The sequence below is a fragment of the Monodelphis domestica genome, chromosome 1 (genome assembly GCF_027887165.1).
Source record: "Monodelphis domestica isolate mMonDom1 chromosome 1, mMonDom1.pri, whole genome shotgun sequence".
Classification (NCBI taxonomy): Eukaryota; Metazoa; Chordata; class Mammalia; order Didelphimorphia; family Didelphidae; genus Monodelphis; species Monodelphis domestica.
In genome coordinates, this window is record NC_077227.1 from 303,075,005 (window position 1) to 303,098,069 (window position 23,065).

At 34.1% G+C, this 23,065-nt stretch overlaps 1 protein-coding gene across 13 annotated transcripts in view; it reads left to right on the plus strand.

Moving 5' to 3' along the window:
• The window catches only part of PACS2 (phosphofurin acidic cluster sorting protein 2), a 414,540-nt gene that overhangs the window by 206,610 nt on the left and 184,865 nt on the right, over positions 1-23,065 (plus strand). For 9 of the 13 annotated variants that reach the window (XM_007473322.3, XM_007473321.3, XM_056821236.1 and 6 more), the window contains 3 exons: positions 7,114-7,187; positions 9,163-9,243; positions 18,339-18,398. In XM_007473322.3, the coding sequence (XP_007473384.1) occupies positions 7,114-7,187; positions 9,163-9,243; positions 18,339-18,398 (215 nt within the window). The remainder of the gene's footprint in view (positions 1-7,113; positions 7,188-9,162; positions 9,244-18,338; positions 18,399-23,065) is intronic. The other 4 variants (XM_056821215.1, XM_056821245.1, XM_056821204.1 and 1 more) reach the window with 1 other exon arrangement.

Sequence of the window (23,065 nt, forward strand, 5' to 3'; positions counted from 1 at the left end):
ATGGATTTGAGAGAGAATTTGGAAGAAGGTAGACAAATTAATAGATTGTTCTATGGTATATGAATGTAATAAAAATTATTATGCATTAAGAAATGAAGAAATGGGGGAGACATGAAATGTTACAAATTAATGCTAGTAGAACCAGAAAAAAAATATGTACAGTGATTACAACAATATAAGTTGAAAGAACAATAGCAAAACAAAAAAAATTTCATGATTATAATAATAAAGTATGGTCCCAATGGAAAGATATGAGAATGCCCTCTTTTAATTTTTTTTTTTGCAGAGATAGTTCAAAGTACTACTTTGTATGGTAGACTTGATTTGTTTACTAATAATAAAAATAATAGCTAAAATGTACATAGCATTTATTGTGTTCCAGGCAGTGAACTCAGCACTTTACAGCATTATCTCATTTGATCCTCACAACAATCCTAGGAAGTATATCTCCATTTAACTGATGAGGAAACTGAGACAAGCAGAGGTAAAGCATTTTGCCCAGAATAGTACAGATACTAATTGTCTGAGTCCAGATTTGAACTTGGATCTTTCTTATTTCAGATCTAATGCTCTATCCACTGTGTTACTTAGCTTTCCTTCCCCTCTCTCCTTTTAAAAATTTGTTATCTGAGACATTTTTTAAGAGATAGGATATATGGGAAATGTAAATGGTATAAAAACTAAAGGCAGTAGTACAGATTGATGATGATGAAGTTATTGCAATAGTTCATCCAAGAATTGTAAGATAAAGAAATACTAGAAATGTTGTGAGGGGAGAATTGATTGATACAACTTAATAACTGTATAGATGTTGGGGGAAATGAGAGAGGAAAGGTCTGAATTTAATATTGGCTCTAAGACATTGCTTTTTTATTTTATTTTAAGGGTAGTAGAGATATGAGCATGTTTATAAGTATGAAGAAGGAAGAAGTTAGGAGGGTATATTACCAGGGTTGGTATGGCAAGAAAGACAACCTCTTCATCCAAGAGGACTAGTAGAAGAACTAGGGAGGGGAACAGGGAGCCAAGATGGCAGAGAAACAGCAAGAATCCCCCTGATCTGTCCCAAATTCCCTTCCAAACAACTTTAATAACTCAGAATTAATTCTGGATCAGCAAAACATATAGAGGAACAGAGTAAAATATTTTTTGTCCCAAGACAATTTTGAAAGTTGTCAGGAAAGATCTGCTCACCCTGGGCTTTGAGTGAAGCACAGATTGAGACATCAGCATCAATCCGCAGCAATGGCTTCTAAAGTTTTAGCCCACAGATAATAAGGGTGTCAGAAGGTGATTATGGGGGGTCTCTTTGCTGGTACTAGATGCAGGTTGCATTGCTCATACTCAAATTCAGATTGCAGTCCTAGATCACAGTCTTAGAGCAAGTAGTAGTAGTAATACATATTAGCTTACAGCTACAGGGGAGGTGAGACTCTGGTCACAGTTCCAGGGAAGAAAAAAGTGTTTGTGACCACTCATAAACTAGAGTAGAGACCAAGAGAGTGCTAAAGACACTTCTCCTTAGATCATACCACCTTGGAAGAACTGAAAACTTATAGATACCGAAAAGTAGCTCTGAAAGCAGTTGCATAAAAACCTAAGCTGCCCCTTGCACCTTCGAGTAGAGCCCAACTTTTAACAGCCTTTAAAATTAAAAGTTCAGGAAGAGTACAGGAAAATAAGCAAACAACAAAAAAGAAATTCACCATAGAAAAATTATTGTGGAGATAGGGAAGATTAAAAAAAAAAAACCTCAGTAGACAACAAAGTTTAAAAAGTTCCATCGGTCTTAGGCACAATAAGAATTCCTAGCAGAGTTTTAAAAGACTTTTAAAAATCAATTAAGAGAGATGAAGGAAAAATAAATGAAAATAATGCATGTAAATCATGAAAAAAAGATCAATAGCTTGGAAAAAGAAAAAAAAACTGAAGAAAATAATACCTTAAGAAGAGGATGGATAAAATAATGGTAAAAGAAGCACAAAAATCCCCTGAAAAGAAGTCTTTAAAAGGCAGAATTGACCAAACAGAAAGAGATACCAAAAAGAAAAAATTCCTATAGAAAAGAACTCTTTAAAAAGTAGAATTGATCATATGGGAAAGGAGGTATAAAAACTCACTGGAGAAGATAATTTCTTAAAAATTATAATTGGGCAAGTAGAAGCTAATGAATCCATGACACATCAAGATCCAAACAAAATCAAAAGAATTTTTTAAATAGGAGAAAATGTAAGAGAGATAATTGGAAAAAAGAATTGACCTAGAAAATAGATCCACGAGAGATAATTTAATAATTATTAGTGTTTCTGAAATCTTGATCCAAAAAAGAACTTACACATCATCTTTCAAGAGATTGAAAACTGCTCTGATATTGTAGAAGCAGAGAGTAAAATAGAAATTAGAAGAATCCACTGATCATCTCCTGAAAGAGATCCCCCCCCCAAAAAAAAAACTCTCAGGAATATTATAGCCAAATTCCAAAACCCCCAGATCAAGAAGAAAATATTGTAAGCAGCCAGAAATGATTAAAATATTGTGAATTCACAGGATAAGACCAGATTAGCAGTTTATATATTAAAATATCAGAGGGACTGAAATATAATATTCTGAAGGACAAAAGAGATAGGATTATGACCGAGAATATCCTACCCTGCAAAACTGAGTATAATCCTTCAGGGGGAAAAATGAATTTTCAATAAGATGGAGGATGATGATGAAAAGATCAGAGCTAAATAAAAAATTTGACTTTCAGAGGTAAGAGACAATGGGAACATAAAAATGATAAATTGAAAAGAGAAGTCATAAGGTTTTCAATAAGTAAATTGACACTTGTAACTCCTAAGAACTTGATCATTATTAAAGCAATTGTTTTATGCGTAAACAGCACAAGAATGTGAGTTGATTATGATGAGATATCTAAAAAAATAAAATGAAGGGGTGAGAGAGTTCACTGGGAGAAGGGGGAAGGGAGAGGTAGAATGGGGTAAATTATCTCACATAAAAGTAGTATGAAAGAGCTTTTACATTGGAGTACACAAAGGTGATGAAGGGAGTGCTTGTACCTTACAGTCATTAGAATTAGTTCACAACATGAATAACATATATACTCAGTAGGATATAGAAATTTATCTTATCCTAGAGCTATGTTGGTAAAGCCGTGGCATCAGTGCCTAGGCGTGTCAGAGGGAACTACTCCAATACTCCTCTCCACAGCACCCAAAGACATTTTTCACATGCCCCACTCCTGTGCCCAGCAGATGAATGACTTCCTCCCTCTGATCTCTGGGGTAGCAGGAGACTCACAGGCAGTTTGAAAGTGTAGTTTGGGCATGTAATTTTGAAAATGTTTGTCAACATTGCCCTAGAGGGAAGTAGGATGCAAGGGAATAGGAGAAGTAGAGGGGATAATAGCAGGGAAGGCAGATTGGGGGAGGTAGTGGTTAGAGGCAAAATAATTTTGAGGATGAACAGGTTGAAAGGAGAGAAAGTGGGATAAATAAGTTTTAAAATAGGATAGAGGGAAATACATAATAATCATAACTGTGAAAAAAGTTTACAAGTTTATCTAATAATGGTCTCATTTCTCACATACCTAGAGAAATGAACCATAGGTATAAGAATAAAAGTCATTCCCTAAATGGCAATTAGTCAAAAGATATGAACAAGCAGTTTTCAGTTGAAGTAATCCAAGCTATCTGCAGTCATGAAAAAAATGCTCTAAATCACTATTGATTAAAGAAATGCAAATTATTTTTTTTCCATTTGAATAAGTATATTTAGTCAATTTCGAACATTATTCCTCGCTTACAATAATCACATTATTTCCCTCCCTCCCTTCCACCCACTCTTTCCGAAGGCAACTCACAATTTCATTGGGTATTACTTGTGTCCTTGGTCAGAACCCATTTCGATCTTGTTTTCACTAGGTTATTCATTTAGAACATCCACAACCATGTACCTTCGACCCATGTATTCAAGCAGTTGTTTTTCTTCAGTGTTTTAATTCCTGCAGAGTTTCCTGTAGATGTGGATACTGGTTTTTCTCGTAGATTCCTTGAAGTTGTTCAGGCTCACTGCATTACCACTAATGGAGAAGTCCATTACATTTGATTGTACCACAGTGTATCAATCTCTGTGTACAATGTTTTCCTGGTTCTGCTCCTCTCACTCTGCATCACTGCCTGGAGGTTGTTCCAGTACCCATGGAATTCCTCCAATTTATTATTTATTCCCTTGAGCACAATACTATTCCATCAGCAACATATACCACAATTTGTTCAGCCATTCCCCAATTGAAGGGCATCCCCTCATTTTCCAATTTTTGGCCACCACAAAGAGCGCAGCTATGAATATTTTTGTATATATCTTTTTCCTTATTATCTCTTTGAGGTACAAACCCAGCAGTGCTATGGCTGGATCAAAGGGCAGACAGTCTTTTATCGCCCTTTGGGCATAGTTCCAAATTGCCCTCCAGAATGGTTGAATCAATTCCCAACTCCACCGGCAATACATTAATGTGCCAACTTTGCCACATCCCCTCCATCATTTATTATTTTCCTTTGCTGTCATGTTAGCCAATCTGCTAGGTGTGAGGTGATACGTCAGAGTGTGAATTTAAAAACTACTTCACCCTGTTCAGACCATTCTTTGAAGGATGGGATTTAGCTATTTCAATGCATATTATAGGATACAGTCAATCAGTCTCAAAAGAAGATGCTTTCTTCACATGTGAGCAATGAATCTAAGAGTCCTTCTCTCCAAGCTTTATAGATGTTGGAGTAGTTAATAATATTTGGAATGGTCCTTCCCACGAAGACTGAGTTGCACCAGTACGCTTGAAATTCTTAATATACACTTTGTCTCCTGGGTTCAGGTCACGAAGAGAAAAGTCTAGTGGTCTGGCTTATACTGCAGCTCCAGATTCATGAACTTCACAGAGTTTGTGCTTTAATTCCTGTAAATAGGAAGCAATAGTAGTAACTCCCCCAAATAGTGAAATATATGCAGGGGAAAAAGGTTTAGCCTGTATAGGCAGATGTCCAAAAAGCATCTCAAACGGCAAGATGTGTAGGTTTCCTCTAGGCCTACTTCTAAGATAAAATAGGGCCAGAGGGAGAATTTCTGGACATTTTAAATGGGTCTCAGTGCATAGTTTTCCAATCAGAGTTTTAAGGTCTTTGTTTATCCTCTCAACTTGGCCTGAGCAAGAATATATCTGACTTATGACAGAATCAGTAAAATGACTTCCTCTGTCTGAATAAATACATGCTGGCCGGCCAAAGCGAGGAATAATTCCTTTTAAAAGTATCTTAGCAACAAAATCTGCTTGGCTCAGGTCGCAGGAAATGCTTCCAGCCATCTGGTCAGTTGATCTACTATGACTAGACAAAATTTATAATGTCCAGCCTTTAGCATTGTTATGAAATCTATCTGTAGTTGTTCAAAAGGTGTTTAAGCCAGAGGGCGTACACTAAAGGCTTTGCCACGGAAGGCGTGTTGGTTATATGCTTGGTAGGTAGAGCAGGCTGAACACACTTTAGAGGCTATAGTAGTTATACCAGGGGCTATCCATACTCTTTTAACAGAGTCCACAATGCCCTGGCTACCAAAATGACCATTTTCTGAATAGATGGGCAAATTTGGTGATAGAAACTTCTAGGGAGCAGGGGTTTTCCTTCAGATGACACCCATACTCCATTAATCTGTTTTGCTTTGAATTTTTGCCTCCATTTTTCCACTTCCTTTTCATTATAGGAAACTGATAAATTTAAGTTATCAGTTGTTGTTAATGTTAAAATTAATTCAGGCCCTTCTATGGCTGCTAGCTTTGCAGCAGCATCTGCTTGATCATTTCCTGGACATCTCCATAGTTTCCAAATTTTTGCCACCACAAGAGATTCTGGTTTTAAATATAGCCTCAGGTACTTTTTAAAGCTTTGTGACCTTGGGTAAGTTACTTATCCCCAATTGCCTAGTCTTTACTATTTTTCTGCCTTCGAAGCAATACTTAGTATCACTTCTTGGGCATAATATAAGGGTTAAATAAAATCAATGTAGGTCATCACCTTCTCTGCAACTTATAACAGGGAGTTACATAGAGCCTTGAGAATTCCAATTTAATATTTGCCACTTTCAGTACCTTCTGACTCTTCTTTCCAAAAAGGTATTATATATAGATGAGGAACTTAACAGTAATCTACTAGCTTTTAACAAACTCATTTCTTAATACTGAATCATATATTCAAACATCTATTTCACCATCCTCTCCTTTTCTCACTTTTCATTGATATCAACAAGTATCAGTATACTCACTTGACTTGTAGACTCTTGTGAAGTATTTTTGTTACTGTTAGAGAATTTCTATGTTCATCCTTTGCAGCAAATGTTATTCAGTAATCAGTCTTTATATCTTGTTCAATAATCTTTCTTGGTTTATTTGCTTATCTTCAAAACATAAATATAAGGCAAAATAACTAGGTGGTTCATAAAATGACATCAAATTCTTTACTGTTCTATGGATTGCTAGGGAGAGCCATCCTTCCATTTTGTTTAAATTCTTTTAAGTCTTTGATTTCATGTATAGCAAGAAGCATATGTTTCAGTTCCTACTACTGTATATATCTCCTCATTATTTGTGAATAAGAGAAAGTCATATTTAGAGTACCAATGCTTATTAATAGTAAATTAATATTTATAAACTAAAAATGTAATTTTTATTATTCTCTGGTCCCATATTCACCATTTTGCCTTAATGAGGCATCAGAATAAGAAATTTATGTTACATATTCTTATGCTATTTTCAAAGTGTTTCACATATGCTCATCATATGGCCCAAATAAAATATAGTCTTATCAGGGTAGAAACTTTTTCCTTTTCAATTTTTTTTTTCTCTTTTCCAAGCTGTGCTGGCTATATATAATACACTCAGTAAAGATTTGTTGATAGGTTAATTGAAGTGCTGACAAAATAACAAATTTTAGAAGAAAGATACCAATCTTTGTTATGTTGACAACTTTTAGAAAGTTAGCTTTAAAATTTCTACACATGTGAGAAATAATGTGTCTAATTGAAGAAGACTCTTAGGTATTAATTGTTTTCTTTTTTGATTCACAGATAACTATTCTGAAGAAGAATATGAGAGTTTTTCTTCAGAGCAGGAAGCCAGTGATGACGCTGTCCAGGGACAGGTACTTGAGCCTATAATGTGCCAGAGGTTATATTGTAATATGGAAAAGATTAGTGTCAGAAAAGTCATTCCATCCTATGAAATTATTTAATAGCAACAGTGCTGAAAAACAAATAATAAAAAATAGCCACAAATCTATGGATAAGATCATGTCATAATGCTATTTCCTGTAGTATCTATCAAATGAATTATCTTATGAAGTGCTTCCTAAATTATAAAGTGATTTATAAATGTCAACTTCCATCATCATCATCATCATTATTATTATTTGTTTTGAAATATCAAATTATATTTTGTATTAGTTTTCACATATATACTTAGGAATCTTGACTACTTAAGATCTTTCTTTTTTTAGTCTTCCTCTCAAGTATTCCCAAAATTCTGGGAACCTTTACCCCGTTTTCCACCTGAGGGGCCCTAATGAGGGAGAAAAATGAGACTCTAACAAGGTTATCATTTTAAGAGAATGAATTAGATTCTAACCATGATTCTACCACTGGGTTAATTATGAAATCCTAGTAATTCATTATTCACTTATTTAGCCTCCTTATTTTCACAAAATCTTCGTTTTTTAAGTGATCATAGAGATTCAGTGAAAATAAATGTTTGGATAAATTCAGTGAAAATAAATGTTTTGACCTTGATATCCTTGGATAAAAGGCAAAAGGAGTGGGGGCAGCTGGGTAGATCAGTGGGTTGAGAGCCAGGCCTAGAGTCCTGGTTCAAATCTGGCCTCATACACTTCCCAGCTGTGTGACCCTGGGCAAGTCACTTGACCCCCATTGCCTAGCCCTTACCACTCTTCCTTGGAACCAATATACAATATTGATTCCAAGACGGAAGGTAAGTGTTTAAAAATAAATAATTAAGATTTTTTAAAAAGGTAATAGGAGTAACAGTAGTAGTACATAAGACAAAATAAAGAATACTATATCCCCCCTCTGTAACCATTTATTGGTTTTTAAAGTAAAATCTCATCTTTCTTCATAAATTCTAAAACTGATTTTTATAGTATTAATATTTCTATACTAATAAATAATATCTACTGAACTAAAGTTTTCTTTTGATGTCTTGGAATTTAATAGAGAAGATCTCCGGATATTAAAGTCTAGAGCAGGGTGACCCAAATTGTGACTTATCAGACTGAGCTGGACACTGTGGGTCCTAACTCTCTCTCTGCCTTCTGAAAAGCAGTCCAGCCAGTTTTAGAGAGGCTTATCACTGGAAGCTAGAAAACCAGGAAACAGAGTTTTTTTTTCAATTCCAACAACTCATATGAATTAGACAATTGTCTACAAAAGATTATCTTCCACAAACTTACCTTCCACCAAAGATTTTAATTCCATATATTTTCCATTTGTCTTGTCAATAATCTACATCTTTAGATAGCTTTGAAGTGACATGCCCCTTAAATAGCGTTAAACTGACATAGTTCTTTGAAAATACTTCCTTTTGTGCACAATAAACAGAGTTGAGACTTTCTTAAGATAACAAATTGTTTTAAACTGATTATCTGAGGAGCATATATTTATATCTAGTAAGATTTTCAAAGGCCATTTAATCCAGTTCTCTCATTTTATGAATGAGAAAACTGAGTTCCAAAAGAGTTAACTGATTTGCCAAAGGTCACACAGGTAGTTAGGAATCAATGGCAATATTTTAACCCAGATCCACTGACTTTAGTCATTGCTTTTTTCTACTCTACTACATTTTCCCTTGATATTTAATTTGTCTTTTGCCTTGCTGACTGATAAATCTTGTGTACAGACTCCTTATGGTTTTCTTTAAAGAGATGAATGATCTCTGAGTGCTTTGATAATATTCCTACTAATTTAGAAAGTTTGAAACTCAAAATTTGCATTGGATTTCTGCTACATAGTAGCATAGATTACAATTTCTTCTGTATAATAGTTTTTATGACGAAGACTTTGAATAAAACAAGTATTTTTATATGATTGGCTTTTGTATTTCTGTAGGATTTGGACGATGATGAGTATGATGTGGGGAAACCAAAGAAACAGCGGAGATCGATAGTAAGAACGACGTCCATAACCAGGGTCGGTGGAAATTAGTTTTACTAACACTCTATGTGAGGGGCTTTGCCCAATCTATACTTAAAGCTGGTGAGCTCTACAAGCCTGAATTTGGATTTGGAGAGAAGGCAAATTGGGAAAAAGAAAAAATATTAGCTGTCTGAAAAGTTGAGAACAAGTTTCACAATAGTAATCCTAGGATTAAAAAGGTATAGATATCATCCTATTTGTTTTTATATCTGAAAAATCTTAAGTCCTCCAAGTGACATACCCTGACCTGAAATAAGGTAAAATAACTTTTTGAACCAAATGAAGCTTATCATTTCACTATCTCCCTGCAACCTAAAGAAGGTAGTTAATAGAGCACAATCTGGGAAGCTATTCTGTGACAAAGCATTATATGAGAAGTTGAGAATAGTCCATTCTAGTACCAGATCTGCTCTCAGTTTCACTCAGTGACCTTGCTAGGTAAATCATTAATTCCTTATTTTCTCCATCTACAAAACTGTAAAAATGCCTGCTCTATAAACCTCACACATATGGTATGTGAGGAGCTTTGTATTCCTCAAAAGAGTGATATTTGTGCACTAATTCATTCATCTTTTTCTGAGGTTAAGATAGTCAATTTTTCTTTAAGAAAGCCTATTCATAATACTTAACGGCATTTTGTAGCAGTTTATATTCACAAGAAAGGTACCAAATGTATACATTATATTTGATTTTAATTTGGACTTAGAGATGACATATCATTATTGATCATTGATAGCTTTAGATAAAGAAAATACTTGTTTTCAAGAGCAGTGTTGCTTGGAAATTCTTCATGGCAACATATCCATTAAGTTCCTTTCCAAGTTCCAAAAGAGCTAATAGCATGTTAAGTTCACCACTGTCTCCAATCTGAGTTTCCTTTTAAAAATGAACATCTTTTTATCTGGGCCATAACTAGTTTGTAGTGGTGCTAAAGAGAAAGATGATGGAAGATATTTATATCTAGAGACCTACCTATGAACTATCTTTTTCTTTATTAGTTATCCCTGATATAGAATGTACTGGCAGGTAAGGTATTAAAAGTTTTGTTGTGCAAAATATTGCCCTGGTTATAGTGTTAGTTCTAATAGAAACAAAGTTATATTGTGATACCTTCCAAGACAAAGGTGGGGCAGGGATCAAAGATATGTCAGGCTTCTGTATTTCTGCTCCTCCAACTTCATACTCTTCTTGTTGAATCCCCATGAGAAGAATGAATGAATGAAGGACATTTTGGAAAACTTTTCCTGTGTCACTATTTTCTTCTCACTGTATCAGTACTATCTCTTATTCCATTCTGGTGTTCTAGCAAAAGTTTCTCAATTAATGAACATCCAAATCCTAACACAATTTCTCAATGTAGAATCATTTTAATTTGGGTTTTTGAAAGTTCTCTTTCCTATTAATGGATTAACCAAAATCCATTCTATTTATTTTGACCCTTAAAAATAAATTTCTTGACCTTTCCCATGTACTCAGATAAGAATTGCTGTATCAATATTGTCCTTCAGGATTCAGTACAAACTATAAGAATAGACTCAGGGAAACTTTATTAGGGAATGAGTCATTTCTAAAAGTAAGAGAACCTGGAAATGAACTCTTCTGTTTCCTGTTTCTAAACCAGTGATCAGCATAGACAACCAGAAATCCTTAAGAATATTCAACTACAGTGCATTGAAGTTAACTCTTTTGTGCTTAATGTGTCTGACAGAAATTTAATTCTTTCTAAGGTTAGTACTAGCCCTAAAGCATGAAGCTGAAATAGTGTCCCATTTCCCCAGGTTTGATACAGCACAATAAATACATGCAAGAGCGATATAAATGGACCAAAATGTTCTCAGAAATCACCAGTAAACTAAATAAAACCATAATTCTTTCCTTCTATAGTAGATTAACCTTTCTTAAGATTGAATATCTCTTGAGGCAGGACTTTTCATTTCAATTTTATTTCATCATATAAAATAATAGCTAGTGGAGATCTCCAATGACTAGAGTTGAACCCTTGCCTTTTGATGCCTGGGTATTCCTTATCTTTCTAAGTTTTTTTTTTTTTTAAAGCAAGTACAAACTTGAATGTTTGGAAAAATTCTTTATTCATCTTTGCTGCATTTGATAATGAATTAACATGGAAATTTGATATCATCTACTCTCAGTATCGTATTTGTCTCGTAATTTTATATACATTGCTAATCCTGGAAGACAGAAAGTATCCTAAAAGCAAAAGGAACTGCACTTTTCTTTGATTAGTGCCTTTATTTTAAGGCATTTTTCTGTTGCCTGATAAAAGTTGGCATACTTCAGTGCCCTTGTATTATAAAAATTAAGATTTATAAAATAAAATTCTTTTGTTTGGCATTTCAACAGAATGAAAAAAATCCACACAATAAAAGGAAATTTTGATATTGCCTAGGTTAGGTAAGATATTTTACAAATTAAATGTGAATTTATGATAAATTACATTTATGTGATATCTTAACTCTCACAACCCCTCTAAGTTATATAAAGGCAAAGGATAGCTCCTCCTGAGTTTGTTTCTGAATGGGGGATAATATGAAGTTAAGGATCAGTAAATAAACTACTTTTCTTTTATTAATTAACTGCAGAAACTGGCTCTTTTTCTGATTAGATTTACACATCTTAATATTATAGCTGATGGCTCCAGTTGCTTTTGAAAATTCTCTTTAGTTTTTTTGGATTTTTGAGAAGTAAATTCCAATTAATAGAGATATTAGAATATTTAACATATTTGCCACTGTTTAAGCCTTAAATGCAGCTCCAAATGTGACTGTCTTAGGCACAAGAAGAAAAAAATATGGTCTTGGGAGAAAGTTGGATTTCATCTGATTAAACGCAGTGCACCCTAAATACCAGCAAACATGGTAAATCTGCTTTTACGCTAACATTAGTACATATGTTAATACACTTGGCTTCTCATATGTCTTGACTATAAAGTGTTTAAAACATGACTTTGCTATAGAATTTGTCAAGTTTGGGTAGAAATTATTCCTCTGATTTGTTTCAGAGTTCTTTCCTATACTCATAATGGAAGTAGAGATTTGCTTCAGAGCAAACTTTTCCAACATCAGTTTTTACCTAATAATTTTCACCTTTCATTTAAATATTAGTCTATTTTTAAGCAATTGTTATAATTAATGGTATAATATAAGTACATCTATTGGTCTAAAAATAAAAATTTTAGTCTTTTAAAATAGAAATGCCTTATTTTAAATGAAGTAGACAATCAGGCAATACTTGTTCCACAATTTTTGTTAATTGTACCTGATTGCTAAAGTTTTGCTTCTTTTGATTTAAAAAAGTTTTAATCACTTCACGTTGGCCATTTATATCTATGTACATTGTAACAGCTATATTGAGATGAGTGAATTTTCAAAACAAATGATTTCAAAACAAATACTCTTTTAGCAGAAAAGTATGTTTTCCTTCAGAAGGAGCACCTGGGTGGATATTCCTTTGTTGAAAATAATAGTTTAATAAGGAATCAGATCATAGCCTTGAAAAAGCATAACATGTTATCAGAGACAATTTCTTGTACTTTAGAATCTATCTCAGAGTTAAATTTTTATCTTTGATGATAACAAAATTCTCTCATTTTATATTCTAGTTGAATAGAAGATGCAAAAAAGTTTTATTTTCATTTTATATACATACCATCATTGTGGTGGATAATCATCCCCTTTAAGGAATGAAGTTATACCATATAGGGCCTACACTCAGCAGCTTTTTTTAGAGAATTAGGGAACACAAAAATCTGAAAACTCTCACTATTTGAACTGATGATGGAGACTGGCACTAAAATTGACCAGATATATATATATATATATATCCCTTTAAAAAATTCTGGATGTCTACTGTATATGTATGTATAAATATACATGTATATACATTTAATTTTTAAACACTTACTGCTAGGTCCTAGAGATACAAGGACAAAAGTTACTATTTTCAAGTATTTGATTTTACATTGTCTAAAGAGATAACATATACATACATAAGCACATAGAGAATATACACAATGTTTTGAGAGGAATGGCACTGATAACTAAAGAAATCAGAAAAAACTTCTTGTAGAAGGTAGAATTTTAGTTGAGTCTTGAAAAAGTAAGGACTCTTATTAAGTAAGGAAGAGACATGATTGGAGGAAAATAACTTTAGTAGTTGTATAGTGGTCAGACTGTAATTGGAAGAGAGTTGAGTCAGAGAGAACAATTAGGAGACTATTAGATTGATATAAGAAATAAATAAAACCACATGATGACTCTGTGAACATTGGGAAGGGAACATATATGAGATATCATTTTGTATATCAGAGGTGAGAGAGAGTGAGGAGTCAGTGCTATTACCAAGGTTGTGAACTTGAGAGAATAGATGGATGTTGGTGCCTTAATAAGAAACAAGAAGTTTGTTGAAGAGAATAGATTGAAGGTGAGTGGAGGAAGAAAGCTAATAAATTCTATTTTAGAAACAATGAGTTTAAAATGTATAGGAGACACCTATTTTGAAATAGATAGTTGGTTTATTGGTACTGAAGTTTAGAAAAGATTGGGACTATATATGTAGGTCTGGAAATTACCCATCTTGAAAGATAAGCTCATTGGAGCTGATAAGGTCACCACCTTAGAAAGTGAAAGAAAAGGAGTGCCCAAGACAGAGCCTTGGGATGCAAACCACAGATAGCAGATTTAATATGTTTGATGATACAGCAAAATAAAGAATAGCCAAGTAAGAGGAGAGCCAACAAAAACCCAAACAGAGTAAAGGGCTAGTCAGCAGTGTCAAGCACCTTCTAAGTCAAGAAAGATGAAGTTTTAGAAGAGACCATCAGATTTGACATCATCAGTAACTTCGGAGAGAACAATTTCATTTGAATGTTGAGAATTGAAAACAGGGTTGAAGAGTGAGAAGAGAGGAAGTGAAAGTAGAGATTTTAGACAGGTTTTTTCTAGGACTTTGGCCAAGAAAGGGAAGAGAATTATAGAATGACACCTAAGGGGCTTAGTAAGATATAATAAAGTTTTTTAAAGGACAAGTAGCCTTAGGCATGAAATTGGAAAAACTGCATAATTGACAGAGAGCTATCTTCTGTAGAAGTAGAAGGGGATAGGACCAAAATGGATAGGAGAGAGCTCATAGTGAATTGTCCTTGTTGTCTCAGGAAAGGATAAGGTCATTTCTTCAACTGACTAGAAGGAGAAGGAGTTTTGAAAAAGATTTGGAACAGTCTTTGTGATGAGCAGTAGAGAAATCTGAGAGAAAGAAAACAATCGCCTTGTTGCCCCATTGAGATTACAGTTTGTAGTGTAACCATTCAAGCTCATTTGAATGACTCCTTTCAGTCCTATTTAGCAACAGCTGTGGGTAGGAATCAATGAGGCAGTTAGTGAGTGTAATCCTAGGTTAGGATTTGTCTAGGCTCAGTGAAAAAAGATATGGCAGCATGAAATTTGAGTGATTTAGAACCAGCATATTCTGTTGTTGTTCAGTTATGTCATACTCTTTGTGACCCCTATTTGAGAGTTTTCTTGGCAAAGATACTTAAATAGTTTGCCATTTCATTCTCTAGCTCATTTTACAGATGAATAACTGAGGCAAAAATGACTAAGTGACTTACCCAAGATTTGAACTCAGAAAGATGAATCTTCCTGACTTCATGCCCAGCACTCTATCCACTAGCTGCCATATGTTCTTCAGTATGTTCTACATTTTGTCAAATTTGGAAAGTATGAACTTCAGATGAGAGGAGGTGTTACTGAGGATTGGAAGCAAAGGATAAAACTGGAAGTAACAATAGGGAATAAGGGATATTCTGACTCCCTTCTAAGATCAGTTTGAAGCTTGATATGAGAAAAATGTATGTAGCCAGTGCTAGAGAAAATGGCTTGAGAAGATGTAGGGTCATTTGGCATAAATGTCTTTTTTTAGAGATAGGTAAAGAATAAAATTCTACCTCTTTAAAATGAAGACACGCTATAATAATTGCATTTGATCTCATAATGCTGTTAGGATTTTACAGTGGTTATCAGTATAGAAATTAATTATAAAGTTGGCCGGCATATTCTCCTATCATCATTGGAAAAGGAGCAAATAAGACATTCAGAGAAAAACATCACTTTCTTAGGCTTCATTAATTCTTACAGAGATATCCTTGGGCTTTAATGTTTATGATTATTATTTACTATTCTATTCCTAACAGATTCTGTTATATTAATAATATCAATAATGACCAGTATGATCATAATTATAAGTAATAAATGGGTTTATTTACTCATTTATTTGAGTGATGTATTAAAGCTGCCACAGAGGAATATATGGTATGGTTAACACAGTTGAATACATGTGTGCTTTTGAAGACATTGAAAAAGAAGAACATTGTCAAGTCAGCAAGCATTTAAATACCTTCCATGTGCCAGGCATAGTGCATAGTTAAGTACTATAGATAGAAAGAAAGCTCCTTCCCTCAAGGACCTTCTGCAGTCTAATAGGGGGACATAATGGAGAAGATTATTTCTGAGGGAAGGCACTAATATTAAGGAGGATCAGAAAAGACTTATAGAAGATAGGATTTCAGGTGAGACTTGAAGGAAACTGAGGAACCAGGAGGGGGAAGTGAGGAGGGAGACATAAAAGACATAGAAGACAGCCTGAGAAAAGTTATGCAATGGAGTCCCTTGTTTGAGGGAAAGCAAAGAGGCTAACATCTTTGGATTACAGAATACTTAAGAGAGGATTTAGATATAAGAATGGAAAGGCATTAAGGAGATAGGTTATAAAGTTCTTTAAAAATCAATCAGAGGATTTTATATTTGATACTGGAATTAGAGAGCCACTGGAGTTTATTGAGGAAATAAGGCATTCAGAACTGTACTTTGGGGAAATAACCATGTGGGCTGAGTGGAGGATTGGACTGGAGTGGGGAGAGATTTAAGGCAGGCAGTAGCTAACAGGCTGTAATGATGGCAAGTAGGAAAGAGAACCAGCTATTGAATTAATTCAGGAATGAGGTAATGAGATTCTCTACTTCTGTTGTACATACATGAGAGATTATAAATGTAGAATTGATAGGATGTGGTAACAGATTAAATGTGGAGGAAGAGAGAGAAAGGAGTCTAGGATTCCACTTTTACAGAGAGGATAAAAATGTCCTTACAGTAATAAAGTTAGAAAGATGAGAGGGTTTGGGGGGAAAGATAAGTTCAGTGCTGAACATTTTTGAGTTAAAATGTTTATTGGATATCCAGTTGTCTAATACACTTTTGGAGATGCAAGACTGGAGAATCAGGAGAGATGAAGGCTAGATAATTAGATATGAGAATTATCTTCATAGAGATAATGATCAAATCCTTAGAAGCTGATGAGTTCACAAGCAAAATCATTTAGAATGAGAAGAGAGTCTAGAATAGAGCCTTGAAGAATACTCAAGTTTGAAAGTTATGACCTAGAAGATCCAGCAAAAAAAGATAAGAGCAGTGTCAAGAGTCAGATAGATAGGACAACCCAAAGAAAGCAAATGGTTTATGAAAGCAAATAATGAAAATCTAGAGAGAAGATTAAGTACCAAGGAGAAAAGGGTGATCCACAAACAATGTTAGAGGCTTCAAAGAGGGTGAGAAAGATAAAGATTTGAGAAAAGGCATTGGATTTGACAATTAAGGGGTCACTTCTATCTTTGTATAGAGCAGGTTTAGCTTAATGATGAGGTCAGAATCTGGAATGCAGAATATCGGGGAAATTGAGAGGAAAGAAATTGGAGGCACTCATTGAGGATTTTTTTTTTTAGGTTAGTAGACATGTGTTTGTTTGAAGGTATCAGGGAAGCAACCAATAGAACAACAGAGATTGAAAATTAGAGTAGGAATGATAGAGGGGAATCTGTTTGAGAAAATAGGATGAAATGAGATCAGTTTTGCATATAGTTTGCTAAGGTTAACAAGGAGAAAAGTTTCAATGTCATGTGAGATGAGTGGTGTGAAATTAGGAGCTGAGAATTGTGAATGGCCTCTATTTCTCAAGGAAAATATCAAGCAAAGTTCTCAGCTGTGAGGTTTGAGGTTAAAGATAATGGCAGCAATGGCAGATTTAAGGAGAAATCAAAAGTTTTGAAAAACACTACTGTAGTGAGTGGGATAGTGAATATATATAATAGGGGAGGTATAAAAAAATTACCTTCCCAGAGTTAGTGCCTACTTGAGATTCTATCATATAAATAAATATATAGTGGACACCCAGTCAATATGGTTTTCTCATTTGGCAGTGCATGAATAGGAACAAAAAGAGTAAATTGCATATACTCTAGAGCATATAAATTTCTGTTTGAATCATAAGTATAAATAAGAGCATATCTTAAGGAAAGAAAGTAAAAGAGGAGAGAAAAATGCCAATTATAGCTTCAAAAGATGAGAAGCTCTTCAACTGATCTTCATTTTAAGGAATCACAGAATTATGTGAATTTAATGGCTCTTAAGGAAGACATACTCAGAAGATGAGTATATTAACAGTGTTTATTTAGGGTACAAATTGTAAGCTTAAATGGCCATTTTGTGTGCAGATACTTAGATGCTTATTTAATTTTTTGACTAAAATGCTTTTGGATTCAGTGTACCAAAGTTGTAGTTTGGGTGATTCTGTCAGTAAATGTTGAAATTTAATAAAAACAACATGAAAGGGAAAGTTTGGATAATTCCTATAGACATAAAATAAATTCTATTTGCATTCCTCCTCTATGAATTAAGAAACATGGTATTCCATATTAATCTGTCCTGGATCTCTTTGTTGCAGTCCTAATAATATATTTTTCTGATAGGGTGAAGCTTTTTGATATGACTTTATGTTCCCAAGTCAAGCTTAGGGCCTTCTCCCACCATAGAGAGTTATCCAGGTGGAATTAGGTACACATTATCCCTGTTGCAGAGAGTAAGGCTCTACTACATTGAGAATATTCTATCATCAGTAGGAAAACAGACCCTATGGAATTTTATGGTTACTAAGTTACCATTTCAAACTGATCTATATTTTGTATAACATAGAAAGAAAGCTTTTTCTATGAATTCTGATTTTATTTCCTCCTTGGCTTACAGCAACAAAACTTCAAGCAGAAGGTGGTGGCATTATTGCGAAGGTTTAAAGTTTCTGATGAGGTATGTTAGCTGGATGGTGATTTTTTATCCTTTCTTCTTAATGTACAATACATTTGAGTTCACTTAAATAAGCTATTCTTCCCAGACCCCCTTTTCTCTCCTTTTTGGGCCCGTATTCCATATCTTTCTTGACTTGTCTTTTTTGATGGAGTATCTTCAAATTAAATGACCAACTTCATAGAATATTGAAACCAGGTTTGTGGTTTATTTTATTTTTATTGGTATCTTTTGTTCTAATGTATTACTCTTTTTTCTTTTTTTATTTAGAATATTTTTCCATGGTTACATGATTCATGATCCCCTTCCTCCCCACTCCCGAAGCTGACATGCAGTTCTACTGGGTTATACATGTAGCACTGTTCAAAACGTATTTCTGTGTTATTCATATTTGAAATAGAGTGTTCTTTTATTTATGTATTATTCTTGCCTGAATATATCCTTGCCCCCTCTCCTACCTAAAAAACTATTCCTTCTAAAAAAAGAGGGAGAGAAAAGTTCAGCAAAACTAAGATACAATCTGTTTCTGGCAGTAAGCAGTTTTCTGTACCCATAGGCCCCCACTTTAGAACTGAAGGGAAGGAGGATTGTGATTCATTTTATGTTATTTGTTTATCTGTCACTCTTCACTCTCTCTGTCTATTTATCCCATCTTCTCACCATCCTGGTCTGTGATTGCCCCTCCTGAAATGTTATGGGCGCACAAAGCCGAACAGGAAGATACATATGTATTATGGCCATACTATAATTTTCATCTGTCATTTTTTTTAAATCTCTGTGGCTCTGTTAGTGTAGCTTAAGATTTTATGTAGTCTTTTAAGTTTCTATAATAAACTGTTGACTTGTATTGAGTTCATAGTCCACTTAAAAACACCAGAATTTTTTTCACTTTAACTTTTGTTTAGATTTGCCTCCTCCATCCTGTACTGTTTGAACATAAATGTAGGACTTAACATTTATCCACATTAAATTACATCATGCTAGATTAGAACTCTACATTCACAGAATTAGAGATTTTGTTGGATTGAATTTCAGAGGCCATCTGTTATACATCTAATAACATTTGCTTAAAGACTGCCACTGGGAAGAGGATCCATTATTTCCTGAAGTATACTTTGGTAGCTGTAATTATTAGGAAGTTAATCCTTTTGTCAATTTTAAATGTGTCTGCCTGTATTAGCATCCAGACTTACCTTATTGCCCTGTATCTTGCTTCCACCCCTCAAGAGAAAACTAGTTGAAGTTTTAGGAATTGTTTGTTCCACTTTCTCTTATCTCTTCAACAAGTAATCATTTTTAATAAGTGTCTACTTTGTACTAGGTGCTACTCAGTGCTAAGGATATAAAGACAAAGTTCCCATTCTCAGGGACCCTTTTATCCAAGAAAGAACCTGACATATAAAATATGCAGAATATATAATAAACATAAAGTAATTCATTACAAATTAATTATGAAGTGAAGACACTAACTTTTCTAGGGATCATTTATGGCTTTCTATAAATGGCAGTGCTTGAGCTGAGTCAGAGTATAAGGGTAAATTTAGGGTTGAGACTGTAAATTTAATTGGTCGCCAGGGATTTAATTCAAATCCCAAATAAAATACTCAAGTCAGTTTGGAAATTTTATGGTGGTTTAATTAATATAGAGTGAAGGAATTAAGAAGAAGAGAGAGGGAAAAGGGTATAGGATTTCTCTAGCCTAGCCTGTGCCAGGGGGAGTTGAAAGACCTCCACTGTGAGGCCTCCTCAGAAGATTAGAGACTTCCTAAGAGGATAGTGTTTTGCAAGGTAAAGGAAAAAGGAATCAGTCTAAACTCCAAGAGAGTTCAGTGAAGATGCCTCACCTGACCTACAATATTAAGCTTCTCCCAGTTACTGAATCAAGGATACTCACCGCCATACCCAGACAATAGCTGCAGCCACACCAAGATACCAAGACTTGCAGCACGCTGCCACCAGCCACCTCTCTGCTACCAGAGTCAGAGCCAGCTCTCCGTGAAAAGAGGCCGGAGAGAGGCACTTCCTGCATCTCACATGTACCAATGGTAGCTTAAGCTTCATTTAGGACAGCCTAGGGGGTCTGTCAGTTGTTTCTGATTTGTCATTTGCTAGGACATGTCTGTCATAGGTCATCCTTCTCAACACTTAATCCTTAAGTATGGATGTAGACATTCCTGTTTTGTTAGACTAAGCAGGGTGGAGTAAATGTAAAATTCACAAGAGGAACTGATAGATTCTGTGCTACAGAGTTGAGGAGATAGGATGCCATCTTTGCAAAGGCATAGGGGTGTGGTGTCACGTGTGGGGAAGAAAGAGAAGACCAGTTTGGCAGATCATGGAGTACAGGATGAGATATAATATATAATAAGGCCTGAAATGTAGTCAAGGGCCAGCAACCAGGTTGAGAAGGACTTTAATATCCAAACAAGACATTCATATGCTATCCTATAAGCAGTAGTCACTGGAGTTTATTGAATGGAAGAACAAAATCAGATTTTTTTTCTTAAGGGCAGAGAGACCAATTAGGAAGCTATTTCAGTAAACCAAAGAAAAAATGATGAAAGCCTATGTCTGAATAAGTTGAAATATCAGTAAAGGACAAAGTTTGAATTTGCTCTTTCTCATTATGATTCTTCCCTTTATTACTCTTGAGCTATTTAATCTCAAGAGTCTTAATTTTAGTTCAAGGAGGCTTCCATTCAGTTCAGGGATTGACTCTACTTGTCTAGAACCTTGACCAGCATTCTAGGTTTGGTCCAGAAAAGTTAGTTCAGGGACTCTGTGATCTAGCAATTCCTCCTATTTAGGCCTCTTTATCTAATACAAATTTCTAGAGGTTCATGCTTGCCTAGAGGCAGACTTGCCTTTAAATAAGGTTGTGCTGGATCCACAAAATTTCTTAAATTTTCAGTTCAAGCACTTCAAAAATCAGTAAACCCAACCATGGATTGATTTATTATTTTGTTGATTGCCTGGATTTAAGGAAGTAATTCAGAAAATGTTAACAATGTAATTGTAATTTAAAAGTATGCCACATGTACTTTTTTTTCAGAGAGGCATTTACCAGGTAAACTCTATCTAGGGAGCAAACTTCCCTTTGTCTTACCTCATTGATCTTTTTCTCCCATCATTCTTTACTCTCATTTTTAAAGTCTAAGCACTTAGAATATAAGAAATCAGTTCAAGCTAAAAATGAATAAATAATAATTACCAATCTGATATTAAAAGGGGAAGTGGGTACTCAAGGTAACCTTGTTAAAGGGAAGATATCAGTTCAAAAACAAAAATCTTACATCAGTAAACAACAAGGATCCAAGACAAATGCCAAGTCACACTCGATACAAATATGCCAAAAAAATTTGCCAATCATCAGAGTTATACTCACTGTTGTTCATTTCATTCTCTTCCTTTTCATGAAAATTAGAAACATTTCCTATTCTCTAATCCCTGCATTCCTTCTTTCTAGTCGTTCAGAGATCTCTGACAATGTTTTACTGTATTCTGTATTATAAAATCATCTTTAACTAATGAAAGGCACCTAGGTAATCTCTTACTATTTTCCTACTTAATATTCATTTCCCTAAAAGCTCACTCTTTCAATATAATTATTATTTTCCTTGGAAAAAACAAGCAATATAAAAACTGAATAATTATGCTCTCTCTTTTATTTTGTTTCATCATCCCATCCAACTTGAGCAATCCTGTTTTTAGCTTTATTTTTTTAATCACCCTTTTTATCAACTTTAGAATTCCTTGTCAGCCTTAGCTAATTCTCTGAGTTTTGGCACTCCTGACATTATATCTTTACAGAACCTAACATATATTTAAAACATCCTCTGATTTCTGCTCTTGATTTTCTAAATATTTTTAAGAACCTTTTGGGGTGTGATAGACTTCTTGGGAATATTGAATAGGAAGTAATATACATGTATCTGAATTGTACATGGTACTTTCATAAAAATTGATCATGTATAAGAGCACAAAAACTTTACAGAGTAAAGCAGGAATAGTAAATATATCATTTACAGACCACAAGGCCACAAAATTACATTCAATAAAGCAAAGGTTAAAAATTAATTAGAAACTAAATAACTTCATCTCAAAGAATGAACAAATCATAGAAGCAAATAATCTCATTAAAGATAAGGACAACAATAGACAACCTACCAGTTTTTTATTCCCGTGCTTTCATTAAAAGACCAGATCAATGCATTGAGTATGCAAATAAAAAATTTTGAAAACCAACAAATTAAAAACCTCTCACTTAAATACTAGAATAGAAATCTTGAAAAATCAAAGAAGAGGTTAAAAAATTAAGGCAAAAAAATTGATAAATAAACTAGGAGATTTTTTCTTGGATAAAAAAAAACAAACCACAATAAAATAGATAAGCCATTTGCCAGCATGATTTTAAAATGAAAGGAGAAAATTAAATTATCAATATCAAAAATGAAAAAAGAAATCAGACAATGAAGATGAAATCAAAGAAATTATTAGGAACTCTTTTGCCCTACTATAGGTTAATAAAATTCACAGTCTTAACGAATATAGATAAATAATAAATGGATGAATATTTATAAAAATATAAATTGCTTAGTACATGATAGGAACTAGAGAATTCATATAATCTTATCTTAGAAAAAGATAAAAAATTATAAATCGATTACCAA